At 36.2% G+C, this 14,321-nt stretch overlaps 1 protein-coding gene across 1 annotated transcript in view; it reads right to left on the bottom strand.

Annotated features, from left to right (window-relative positions):
• SPON1 (spondin 1) overlaps window positions 1–14,321 on the bottom strand; it is a 188,422-nt gene that overhangs the window by 128,186 nt on the left and 45,915 nt on the right. The window contains exons 4-5 of the mRNA XM_059848395.1: window positions 2,902–2,975; window positions 2,085–2,207 (exon numbers count right to left, since the gene is read on the bottom strand). Coding sequence (XP_059704378.1) covers window positions 2,085–2,207; window positions 2,902–2,975 — 197 coding nt within the window. The remainder of the gene's footprint in view (window positions 1–2,084; window positions 2,208–2,901; window positions 2,976–14,321) is intronic.

The raw sequence follows: 14,321 nt of genomic DNA, 5'->3' as shown, positions 1-14,321 counted from the left end.
CATCAAAAAACTCCTCTGAATGACACAATCTGAGCAGCACAAGCCAGAGCTGTTTTCACTCTTAAGGCAGCAAGCAGAACAATGACAGCTTTCCAGTGCTGTTATTTCACTTAATTCTTGTAGTTTTGAGTAGCTTCTCAATTTATCAACACACTTATATGTGCATTTTTTTGCAGGAAAAGGTCCCATCACAACATGAGAATTTATCCTGTGACACATCTCATAGATGTGCTCATACCATATCATGATGATGAGGATATGGATTTCTGTTGTCAAAAATGGATGATACCCAGAGAAAATAAATGCTTTGCTTTGCACAAAGTGCAAACCCTCTTTAGAGTTTTTTAAAGCAAATTGGGAGATAAAGAAAATATGTGAAATACAAAGTTTATTATCTGTTTTCTATTCCAACCTTACTGGTGGTACAAGAATAGAGCAAAATTTTTTAAGTGGTGGCTTGCAAATAATTAGTGATTTACCACAGTCCACAATGAATACCATTTTATTTTCAGGTAATTACTGCACAAGCTCAACAATTTTAAGAATAATGCCAATGACTAGGTTTCCTTTTTGAACATCACTATATTTGGATGAGATCTTTCCCTCAACTTTCAGAAATTTTAATGCAAAATCTTATTAGCTGTTATTGCTGTGATTAATCGTGTAAGTACCAAATGGTTATTTTTTTACTTTTCCAGTTTAAGTAAAATATTGATTTAATTCACCATTTTGTAACTGGGGAGAGAGAGCAGGCAAACTATTGCAACTTACTTAGTTTCCATCATGCAGCCATACCTTTCATGAGTTCACCAACTTAGAAGAAAAAGAAAAAGAAGAAAAAGAAGAAGAAAAAGAAGAAGAAAAAGAAGAAAAAGAAGAAGAAGAAGAAGAAAAACAAGTAAAAAAAGAAAAAGAAGAAGAAAAAGGAAAAGAGAAAAAGAAAAGAAAAAGCCACAGTAACTTCCTAGATCTCAGTCCTTTTCTCATGGCCTATTTCTAACCACCAGCTGAATCCATGCAAATAGTGCACATAAAGTTCACACTCAGCAGATGTTTAAATCTTCCAGCAGCCTGAAAGAGCAATGCTGCAATTATTGGTTTTGCTTGTTTTATCTCCCCCCCATTATGCTGACCAATAGGATTTGAACAATGCTGTGTTCCAAACCCAACACAAGCAACATTGCTTAGGCTGTTAAAATTTGAGCTGATGCAAACCATATTTGAGTTATATGAGGATATTCTGACACTGTGACAATAATATTTTTTTCAATCAACATTAAAAAGCCTCTATAATAAAGATCAGCCACGAAAACATAACAAAGTTTAAAGACCTGTAAATATGACTCATATTCTTAATTACTTTCCTGGCCTTTTTTTCCACAGACTGTGGAGTCAGTAATGAAAGACCAAATGCATAATACACAATTTTGTAACTTCAGCTTTTTACAGATACTTGGGTAACTGCAGAAAGCAAACTTGCAACAAAAATACTGATTCTGTAGTTCAGACACTTTAAAAACCCAGAGAGGCCAAGTTCAGAAGGTGTTTTTTATCTGGGTATTCTACCAACAAAGAAAAAGAAGACAGAGTATTCTTTGATCTATATTTACAATCAATATCCTTGGGCAGCAAGATTCAAAACTCACCAAATTTAACTGAAATAATTCAAAATACTTTGAAGTAAAACGAACTAGGTAGATTGGCATGGCTGAAAAATCAAAATATAAGTGTGTTGCCTGTCCTTTGTGGACTTTTTTCCTAAAATCTCCTTTCCTACCTCTACATTATAAGCCATTCTAAGCTTTCAATCAGAAAAAAAGGGAAGGAACCTTTTGCCCCACAAAGACATTTTGCAAACACAACCTCACACTCATCTTAGTTCAAAATGTCAGGCAAATCAATAGAATGTGCAGATAATGTACAGTGCAGAAAGATCTATTGATTTTCAATGCTGAGTGCCAGCAGGATTCCATACATGTCATCATTTACTCTGCTGAGCTGTAAATAAGTGACGCTGTGTCACACAACCTGCTTCAACCTTCCTCAGGGCCCCTGTGTGGTACAAGCAAAAGAGTGATACTCACGTGGAAAATCTTTGGGATGTGTTTTTTCTGACCAGTTTCCATAAAAAGTCAGCCTGTACTTGGCAGTACCACAGGCACAACAGTCTAAAATTGGTTTGTCAGTCACACCTTCCAAGGCTGAGTCTGAAAAAGCATCAAAGCACCCATTGAAAATGGCTGCAACTCCAAACCAGTGAGGACAGTGAAGCTGCCATAATAAATACTCCAGGAAATAAATCTGAGCATGGGTTAAACATGGGTTTGGGGTTTTTTTTAATTTAGTTTTCAGTTTGCTGGTAGACTAAAGGACAAGCCTGAAATATCTGTACCATATTTATAAGTGGATGGAATGATTTAAATCCACAATTTTCAATTAGAAGGCATTAGTATTTCAATTATCTTCAGATTCAAAAGGGGTTTGTTTCTGGTTTTTATCTGATAAGGACAAACCTCAGCTGATCTCAAAACACAATGAGCTTGAAATTTCTGATCAGACAAAGTAAATGAATTCTCCAGTGGGATGCAATAACCAAGTGCAATGTTTAGGTTTAGGAAAGGATGAAATATCCCATGATTCAATAACAGAGTGCCTTGGAAGCCAACAGGTATCACACAAAGAGCAGGTAGAAAAATTGCAAGTAGCACTTTAGGGGGAGTCAAGGAAGATTTCATGATTTGGAGTATATGTGATAAGGAAGAACATAACTGAATGGAAGATCCCAAATCTGAACCTGGATGAAACTGTCCAAGACCTCCAAATTTTAATTTGAGACAATGTGTTAAGAGAAAAATGCAAAACACAATGAAGAAGTCAAAGAGATATTTTACTTTACCTTACCTTGTTCACAGATTTTTTTGGTGAGAGAGCCTTCATCTTGAAAATAAATTATGCGCTTCTGCACTATACTGGCTCTACAAAGGGGAGGAAAAAACAGTTTGAAATATGTTTATTTCTCAAAGAAAAAAGAAAATGAGTCATAAATGACTGCTAAGACATGGTTATACTTCCATGTACTGACAATACAACATGGGATTACAGATATTTTTATTTCAACTTACATTTTAATTTCATCACATTTTACAGAAACCTGAAATATATTTACCTCTAAAGAAGTGGTCATAGGCATATAGTGAGGACCTGTGCTCTTGAAATGCATGACAGACAACTAAGCATTCAATATTTCAATCAAATCTTTTATGAAAATACTGAAGTTTTATTAAATTTCAGTCAAAAAATAGCACAGCTATAGTGAGCAGCTGCTCATAGGAAATTACATGGCATTCTAAAGAGATAAGTACTTCTGATATAAGACAGCAACTCAGTGCAAATACCATGTAAAACAGAAGTTAGGGAAAAAGCTGGCATAAGGTAAAGTCTTTGAAAGCAATTCACAGGTTCCAAAAGACAAACTGCTTTAAAATTAATTAAATATGGAGTATTTTTTTGAGGCTTATAGTTCAAACCAAATGTAAATTACTAAACCTCAGTGCCTCAGTTCCTCAGTTGAGGGGGCTGGATATATTTAGTGCCAAATAAACTTTACCTTCTTGGACCATCTTTAACTATATCAATTTAATTCACATATAAGCTTTATCTTTTTCTATAAGAAAAACAGATTTTGGTTAAATTCAAAGCTATTCTATGGACAGAGAGCCTCCTGAGGACAGCATGCTCTGGGACTTGGCACTCTTCCTTGTTTACCAGCACAAGTACACACTCTTCCAGCAACATTTTGTACCATCACTTGTATTTAACACTCTAAATAGCAAGGGCCAAATTCTTGTCTTCCTTCAGTATTAGTCAAATAATTATCTTAATCTTTCTAGAACTACTCCTCACTTATGACAGGCGAGGAATGAAAAAGTGAGAAGTGAGACTGTATGTGCTCAGATGTGTTGTTGCAGCCATATAACCCTCCTTTGCCAACATCCCACCCATAAAATTATCAAAAATAAGAGGCAGTTTTGCTGTGCTTTCTTTGCCAAGATGCAAGGCCAGTAAAGGAGATCAAGGAATCCTTCTTTTCACCTTGCAAAGCACCCGGGAGGAAAACTGGGTTTTGCAAACCTCTTAATGCTACATCAACCTGGAAAGGGTGCAAAAAACTCTTAATCCTTTCTGAAGGAACCTTTTTCAGGGTTTCTAAGAAGAAATAAATGGGGAAAAAAATGAAACAAACACAACTACTAGAGCTACTGCTAGGAAGAATAAGAGCCCAATGGGCACCCTGTGACAGTGGCATCATCCTTAACATTACCAGCCTCCAAACTGAAAGCCAAAGCCAAATTTAAAGACTTATTGGATGCTACACTGCAAGGGGACAGAAAGTGGGGCACAAGAAATGCTGTGCAGATACAAGGAAAACCTCTCACACCATCAGGATAATCACAGAGATTTAACCCTGGAATGGGCTGCCTAGACAGTCTGTGCAACGTCCATCTCTGAAAATATTCAAAACTTGATCAGATCCATGCCTTGGCAACCTACTGAGGAAACAAGCAAACTGATGTTCAACACCTACTTCAAGCAGGAGAATTGACTAAATTACTTCCAGACGTCCCTTCCAATCTAAATTACCCATTATCTTAATCCACACAAATAGAAAATCAACTGTTTGATAAAGATCTCAATTCTGCAGATAACAAAGGTATTATGGGCATTTGAGAAGCAGTTATTTTAGAAAAAAAAAAAAAAAAAAAGAAAATAGAGAAAGATTGTTTAAAGCCTGTAGTGTATTTTTATTATTCTTTTTGCTGCAGTTAGCTTGTCACTGTAAAATGTCAAGGGAACAGTTCCTTTTCTAATAACAAAAGCTTTCTAAACCATTGTCTCTTCTGCTGTATTTGAAACTATATGGTGAGCCAATAATTTAAATGGGAGGTTTTGTACTGATTCCAAATGCACCAGGATGGGCACATTATATGGTTACATAAATATTAAAAGCAGGCACGGAACTCTACCAGTACTCAATTATAAATAATTTTAAAATATTAACTGTTTTAATAATCAGCTTCTAAACTGAACATCGTCCAAAACATCTGCTCAGTGTATTTGCTAGCTTTTATAGCTACTTTTGTTCCCCCTTTTTTTAACATATTTTTATTATTCCATAAAAGTTCTGATCTTTGGACTAAGGATTCTTTCCTTTGGCTTCGAGGCTTACAAAAAACAACTAAAACTGGAATGGTGAACTTCTAGAGAGAGGAAAAAAAGCTTTTAAGAGTTTACACAAGGTATTCATCTGTTTAGTTTACATAAATCCTTCCCATCACTTCAAATGTCCAGTGCTGTCTGAACTTCATGGGAAAGGCGCAATCCAATTGCTTTCCCTCTCTTATTAATATATATAAGTGGATTTTCAATTTCTTGTTTTTCTTGTTGGCTTTTTCCCTCTGACTATCAGAAAATGATGGATAAAGGCAAAAGAAAATAAATTTTACTCAAAAACCCCTTTTTTGTTTCTCATTTTCTTCAAGGCAAGGCTTCTGAATTTGCACAAAAGCTTTTCCATCACCAAACTAAGGAGCAAAACTGTTAGGTACAGGCATTTCTACATCTGACAGCACCTGCTTTACTGAAGAAAACCAACCAAATGAACTGTCCAAAAAGTATCATTATTTCTGTGGTTTAGTTCTCACATGAAAAGGAAAAAATATCTGGTTACTTCTGTAAGGTTTGCTTTGGCAATGCTACTTTGGAATGTCCCTGTCCTGGCTCAGTTTGGTCAGACCACATGAGAGGGCAGTGGAAAAAACTGCCTTGAAAGACTTCCATGGGATAAGAAATTCCATCTGCAGCCCAGCTCCACAGCAATTGTACCATCCTGCTGGGAAAAGCTCTGCCAAAGACACAGAAATTGCATTTGGGATATTAAGAAATGGGAAATGTCATAAACCATAAAAATTCAGGCCAGCCTTGGGAATGCTCCAGTTCATACCAGAAACAGAGGAGTCAGTTTGGGGTCTCTTTTCTTTTCTTTTCTTTTCTTTTCTTTTCTTTTCTTTTCTTTTCTTTTCTTTTCTTTTCTTTTCTTTTCTTTTCTTTTCTTTTCTTTTCTTTTCTTTTCTTTTCTTTTCTTTTGTCTTTTCTTTTGTCTTTTCCTTTCTTTTCTTTTCTTCCTTCCTTTCTTCCCTTTCTTTTTTCCATAGAAACAGCTTTAGATTGTTTTCCTCACTCCCTTTTTCAAATCCTAGCATGAAAAGGAATACTCTTATTTTAAATTACTTCTGTGGGTATAGTGATGTGACAAAAGATGTAAGGAAGATGATTTGTTAGAATTGTTCCTATGACATTTTTAAAGCTTACATCAAAACCATTAAGTACAACATTAGAGGTACATTTGAATAAAAAGGTTTTGTCAGAGCTAGTGAGGATACTCCAAGTTTTACTTGGATGATGAGAAATAATAATAATCTGCTGAGCTGCTGATAAGACACTTTTCCTGCTCTATGTTACCTAGGAGTTAACCTTGTCTTATTCTTCTAGCTATCAAAATTATTTTCTTTAATTATTCCATGCCTCAATGATTTAATTACAGTATGATAAGTTGTTTCCCACCCAGAAAGCTACTGAGAACAATTAACAGGATCATAAGTTTGTTCTCCTTTTTGGGTTTGTTGGTTATTTTTGAAGAGAAAGAATTTCTAAATACACCATTTACTTGAACACTAGAAAGTGATGTGAAAACCATGAATTTACATCTACTGTAATTTTGTGGATGCTATTGGGTTTTGTCATTCTAATGCATTATTTAAGATGTTCTCATTTTATTTCCTTCTATGTCTTAAAAAAAAAGCCAGCCCTATGTTTCTGACAAGCATTTACAAGGTCAGGGAAAGCACAAACTCCCAGAATTTTGCCAACAATATTTACTTATTTTTCTAATATTTAGGAGACTTTTATTAAAAAGAAATTCAAATTCTTCTGAAAGCCTGCACAACCCTTTAGCCAATAGATGTCCAGCAAGTTTTACACTGACAGTATATTTGACAACCACATTCTTCAAAATAATTTTCAATTGGGAAAGTGTGCTGGCTTAGCCAAGACAGGCACCATCTACACCAGAATCTGTCAGCTGCCATCACTGACCAAGGTCAACATTCTAAAAATTTGCAATAAAATGTTTCTTATTTAAGGCATAACTTAGAAGCTAAAACAAAAGATGCAATTTCTGTTGTCATTTTGTGGGGTTTGTTCATTAATTTGTTTTTCAGCGTGTTGTTAACACAGTTTAAACAAACCAACCAGACTTGATATTTGATGTTGGATAAAACACAGTAAAATTAACATGAAGTTCACCAGTGTTGCCATAATTCCACATTTACATCCCTGCACAGGATGAGTATCTTTTCTCCACTAGATTTGTCCCATGCAAAACAATCAAACATGATCACTTCTAAAAACTTCACTACATAAATATACACCAGAGTATCCCTCTTCAGCTTTGTTTTTTCAACATTTCATGTGTACTGTCAAAAAATACAACTCAGAGAAGCATCACAACAAGAGCAAAGGACTCCAAAGCTTTTCTTACAAATTTCCACTTGCTCCCAAATCCCTTTGGTGTCTTCATGTCCCACTCAGGGCTGCCACCACACACCCACACGGGAGCTGGCTGACTTAAGGACTAATTTGGCCATCATATTCAATATGAATATAACACAGCAAAAAGCTCTGGGGGAAACCAAAGCTGTACATGCTGCTGTCTTATATTTTCCCTCAGAAAAACTCTCTGTTCTTTGCTTGAATGGCCACAGGACATAAATATTAAATGAAAATGTTCGGGATAAGAAGTCGTACTGACACGATAATTTCTGACAGGAATGCTACACCTGTTATACTTGCAAAAAAACAAAACAAAAAACCAAAAGAAACTAAAACAAAAAAACAACATCACTTAAAGCTCATTGCTGTTCATGGGCTATATCTTTACCAGGGATTTTGATAGTCCCCACTTTTTGCAGCAATCTCTATGAATTTCAGAGCTAAGCATTATAGGATGTAATTATGGCAGATTGGGTAGGACTGACTGTGTGGAGGATGAATTTATTGTGTTATTCTAAGTAGAGCTTTTGTAGAGTAGATGGAAACAATCTACCAAAGGTGGGACTATAGGGTTTTTGTCAAGATAGTAAGCCCAAAGTCCTGTTACCTGAAAACTCAGCAAACCAATGCAAAATACCTGTGTGCTAACTAACAAATCCTAAAAACAAAATGAAAATAAAGCAAAATAAAAATCACTTATTGAGGTGCAATTTATTTCTGCTTAAGGTCTCTGCAACCTTTATAACACTCACCCACTTGCAAAGGGAACTGAAATACTTCATTTCTTTGGGTGTTCGAACCATGCCACTTTTGCCAGCCTGTTTTACCTGATATGGCAGGGTGGGGAAGAAAACCAACCACACAGGCACAGGCCACATCTCAAACCCTCACATCTGCTCCTTCACCCGTCCCCAAGCTCCCTACCTGACTTGAGGTCACTGCTTATCATATTATTATTATTATTATTAGTAGTAGTAGTAGTAGTAGTAGTAGTAGTATTAATATTAGTATTATTGTTATTGTTGTTGTTGTTGTTGTTGATAATAATAACAAGAACAATAATAATAACAATAATAATAATAATAATTTGCTATGAATGCACAGCTCATGTGGCCAGCTGAGACAGAGAAAAAGCATCTTTTCCCTTTTACAGCATTGCTTTTAATCTTTATAATCCACTCACATTCTCCTCCCCACTTGAATCACCTTCTCCTGCTCCAGGTTTGGGCAGTAGAAAAAGAACCACCACTTTTTTATATATTTTAAAAAACCCCGAAAGCAAAATTTAAGCATGAGCATGAGTTCCCAGGTAATGAAGCCAGAAAAAAATTCCAAAACTTTAAGAAAGATTATTCTAAAGCTTTAAGATTTATAAAGCATGAAGTAAAAGAATTTGAAGCTAAAACAAAAAATAAGAGCTGTCATTCTCCTACTATTTTTTAAAAAAGCTGTCAACTAGCAATATATTAAAATTATGTTTAAATGAGTAAATTATTTCCTGCACAGAAAAAAAATTATTTGTCAAAAGCAATATCTTAACAAAGCCCACCCGTTCATCAAATACTGATTAGTGGATAGTCAGTACCAGGAATCTAGATTGGAATAAAGTATTTGATGTTTTCAAATCTGAAAAAAAATCTTCACTTCATTTGAATTGAAGGAGCCTGAAGGTGAATTCCACAATTAATGGAACAAATTAACACCCACTCAAACAAAGACAACTTAATTTAATAATAAAATGCTTAATACTGCTTCTTAAAAGAGTACCTACTGTTACGAATGTATTTCCCTGAGGAAGTTTTTGATGCAATGTCTTTAGTACTCAAGGTTGAGTGGAGCTGGAGCCATCAGAAGAGACTTGTCAGTTCTTAAGCACAGCCCAGACTCAGATCTCATCTGTCAAGAGTTAATACCTGAACAACTGAATCTCCTCTACCTGGGCTGATTCTGGGAGCTCCCTCTGACAGCAGGGACTGCTCAGCCTGCTGAACATTCAGCCACATAATGTCAGCATATGCTGGGTGTTCATGCTGAAAGACAGGAGTGCAGGGAAATGAAAGAAAATAAAGGACCAATAACAGAGTTGTTATTGGTAACTCTTCCACTTCCTCATTCTGAAGGGGCACTACACTGGGAAGAAGACAAATTCAAATTGTACTTAAGAAATAGCTGAAAGACCACCCTGCTTATGAAACACATAATTATGAAAGACAGATCAAATGAATCCATTAAATTCTTCTACATTATGATGGTTGTTTTCAGCAAGTTTCTCCATTGTTTAACACCTGCTCCTCGCTAAGAACAGTGTTGAGAAGTGCCTGGAACTCACAAAAATGTTCTCCTTGCCAAAATTCCTTGCAGTAGGTATTTGCAGCAAACACTGCTGCCAAAATTTGGTACACAGGTTTTTGGAGAATGCAATGGCAGGGAACTTGTACATCAGGGTCTTTGGTCTTCCCACTTCAGCCCTAAAAATGCCAAAATCATACAACCTTCTCATGTCTCATTAGCTGCCAACACCAGTGGCATTGACTGCACTTTGGCTACAGCAGAGCAAGAAAATGATGGAGAAAGAGGAATTGCTAAACACATGAAAATCAGAGAAATACTCCCAGGGATAAGGAAACAGCAGTGTTGAAGGGTACAGAAACAGATTAGGAAATGGATTAAAAATTGTCCAAGACATGCATAGGAAGGGTGAGAACCAAGCCTAGGCATATCTCCTTTCTATCACACTGCATTGTCAGACTGTGGGTGTGATTATAATGAAATTATAGATATTAACCCCCCCAAATCACTTTGGGGTAATGAAACTCCTTAGAAGATTGTGGTTCCTTTTCATGGTGATTTTAGGCATTTTCTACACAACAACATGCAGCAGCAGGGGGAGGAAACAAACCCTACAGGCTCAAGAAGATTTTTGCCTCAGTAGGGTTCCTGAAGTCTTGTTGATCCAGATAAAGGTCAGCATTTCATAGAGGAAGTGATTACAACGGTGCTTAGAGGAACAGGGATTAAGCACAAGATCCAGGCTCTGTATCTCCCTCAATCACTGGGACAGGAAGAGCACATGAATAAAGACTATTAAAGGAGCATTGTGAACAGTAGCAAGCAGTAATGACAGGGATTAGAATGATAAATCACCCTTTATATTGAGAAGCAGGCATAGACTAGGTACGGGAATTCATCCCTACCACATTTTATGGAACAAATGTGCAGTTAATGAAATTCTTAACTTCATTAGAAACTCCAAGAGGGAGATGTCTTGATGTGGATAATTGAGATACACCAAGTGTGATTAGACATATAGGAGGAAATAGAGATTTCATTGTTCAGAATTTGTGGAGAAAAGCCAGGATGCTCCTTCAGGCACCTGTATGGGAAGCAGGTGAATCCATCATGGGTTTGAGACTGACAACCAAGTAGTGCCATCAAAACATTTCCAAATGCTGGTCTAGGCTTTGAAACTGAAACAATAAGGAAAACAAACTTCCTGATCTTCTAGACAAAAATATAAGGTGATTTTGTTTATTACAGTGTGGAGTCATTTCTTGCCACCAAACATTCAAACTGAAAATGAAACAGAAAAAAATTGCATGCTTTGAAAACTAAACCCATAAAATTTACAGATATACTGATGTGGAAAATGTTTAGAAAAACCCAGATGTGTCCCACAGTCTTGTGCTTCTGTTAGGGGATACTCTAGTGACACTTATGACCTTCTCCTGAAATCAATTACCAACTTCACTTTCACTTAATCAGAAGGGAATTGCAGCCTGAATTTCTTATGAGGCACGAGTGGCCACTGGAAACCAGAAATTTATAAGGACAGCACTTAGAACTTTATTCTCAGTGAGCCAAGGCACTTACTGAAAAAGACAATGCAGACAACACATATCCAAGTACCTGTCAAATTTGCCTCCTTTTCAGTTTAGCTTCATTTTACTTACTTGCCTGGACATATTTAGCATTTTGTGAGTAAAATTGTGTGGCATAAATACAGATTACTATTATAGAAACAGGAAGAATGATAACTATTTGTGTTTCTTTGCCATATTGAAGACAACTTTTTGGCCACAATTAGTTCAGAGAAATTAGATAAATGCCTTTCGTTAATATTTTGCTGTCTAAATTAAACCTGATGAGCAAGACAATGTCTTTATGAGCAATCATGAGATGGTGGTGCCTCAATGCCTTTGCGTGTGGAACATATTTTTTATATGAGCTTCTTGTATCACCATACATCTACTTCAGCCACCACTGCCAGGCAGTTGCATTGTAAGAGAGCACAAATTTATTCCTCTGTATATAAAACTAGTATATATTCCATTTTCAGAGAAATCTATGGCAAGAAACATTATGACAGGTAATCTGTAAAACTTGAATGAGTTAGTTCATATTAAGGTTATCATGGGGCTCCACACACAGCAGTGAGGGAGCATCAAGCTTATCCCTCTAATGAGCAGAGCTCAGTCCCTCCCTAGACACAGGCCTGTAACCCAGACCTTTCTACAGCAAATGAAACCCAGAAACCTTTAAAAAAAAATCAAATGTGCTTTCTGGTGCATTGCAAGGCTTCAAACTACATTTTGCTGGAGCAGTGAACTGATGGAGCAACAAATCCATTTCTTGGGGAAAGCAGGGAAAAAGCTTCCAGGCTGCTGCTGTTCAAAGAGCAAAGATACTTAATGCATGTCTAATGATGTAGAAAAGATGGAAAAGTGGGCACCTAATTACTGAAAGGAAAAGAAAGGAATGGCCCACCCAATTATTGGTTGAATTATTTAGTGTTTCAGTCCTTTCACAATGGTTCAGTCCTTTCACAATAGCCCTAAAATTGTCAACCCAGGTAACAAGAAAGACAAAAACAATCAATTCCACAGCCGATTCATGCAAAGAAGAATTCCTTTTCTGGGTGGTTTTTCTGCCTTTCACAATTTCTAAAGAGCTGCAATAATACAAATAGCCGCTCCTTTAAGGGAACAAATCAGAATTGATTTTGTGGCGCTTTACATGAAGCAAAGAATCAAGATAAATACAGTGTTCAGGTTCTGAGACCCTTACTGAGCCCTTAGGGACTCCCCAGGTAACAAATGTAAACTCACACGAGGCTTGAAAGACTGTTCACCCCAAGGAAGGATGGCCAGAATCCAGCACCTTGTTAATTCATGCATTTGCCTTTCACAGTGTAACAGAGCTGTGCTAGAAACTGCAACTGCAAAATGTGCTCTGCAGAGCTGCTCTAGATTTCTGTGGGCATGCAGACACCTCACCAAATTCTTACATCAGCCTGCTATAAAAGTTTTTCTAATGGAAACTTCATCCCATACATGCAGTGTAGCTTACATTGAACTGCAGGATTACCTACACACTGTCACAGAATACAATCTTGAAATACTGATTGTATTATGAAGAAGCAAGTGACCATTATTTTGTAACTACCAGTGTGCTGTAAGATTGAGAACATTCACTGCTCATGTACATTCCTTTATCTGGATCAATGGGCATTTTGAATAATAGAGGATCTTGCCAAAATGTTTTAATAGCAGGTTTAGTTAAAGCCTCAATCCATAGGCACAGACTGGATTAAATAATTTGTTACCAAAACTAAAAATTACACTACTTATCTTTTTAATTACCTCCTTTCATCATTGCTGTACTCAATTCGCCCTAAAGCCTCAATCCATAGGCACAGACTGGATTAAATAATTTGTTACCAAAACTAAAAATTACACTACTTATCTTTTTAATTACCTCCTTTCATCATTGCTGTACTCAATTCGCCCTTCACATTCACTGATGTGCAATGAGAACACCACCATACTACAGTAAGCAAAACATATTTGAGCCCACTGGAGAGCTGGTTTCAATAGAGAGACCAAAATCTCTTTATCTGTGATCTGCAGAAACAGTATGACATTTTGATTTATGAATAAAATGCATATTTTAAAAATTAATCACATTACATTAAAATAAAGCCTTCAGTTCCTGACACAAGACAAATCAATTCCTTAACATGAATTATCATGCATAACTTCAGGCAGTTATAAAAAAAACTGATTTCAAACATTCAGTAAAAATAATGACAATTCTTCTGACGCCATCAATAGTGACACTCTGTATGTTTTGAAAGGAAATCAAATTAACACTATCATTATTATTTCTATTCCTTTTCTCTCTTTGTTTCCCCTCTAAAAATGACAATGGCCTTGAAGTCAAATTAAACATCTGTTTGCAAAATAAACCAGAGTGCTACTGACAGCTGCTGCCGAATGGCAAATGTCCTACAGCTGTTGGGCTCCTAAATTAACAATGATTTTCATTACAAAAGCAAACAACAAGCAAATTACAGAGCTGATTTTTTTTCCTCCATCCCACTATTTCAAATTTATGAACATGCAGACTCTCCTAGAGACTCATCCAGAAAAAAATCACAGCTTACTGTTTTATTTCCCCACTTGCAGGGAGCAAAAATATCTGAGAAAATCAGATTTCAGTGTAAGATACTTTACAGAACATCCCTCCTGACATGTCTTAAATCCTTTTTTTCATTTTCCTCTAGTATATGTAAATACAATTAATATTACTTGAGGATTTACCTTGCTCGGAAGTAAATTCTGTCATTAAGAAAAAGTATTGAAGAAACATTTTCTTGATTTTTCCTATATCTATTTGGATTTGTAAATACACAGGTGCAGGGGAAGCTTGATCAT

This window comes from Haemorhous mexicanus, chromosome 6 (genome assembly GCF_027477595.1).
Source record: "Haemorhous mexicanus isolate bHaeMex1 chromosome 6, bHaeMex1.pri, whole genome shotgun sequence".
NCBI classification, from domain to species: domain Eukaryota; kingdom Metazoa; phylum Chordata; class Aves; order Passeriformes; family Fringillidae; genus Haemorhous; species Haemorhous mexicanus.
This window is presented reverse-complemented; position numbering and strand designations above follow the sequence as displayed.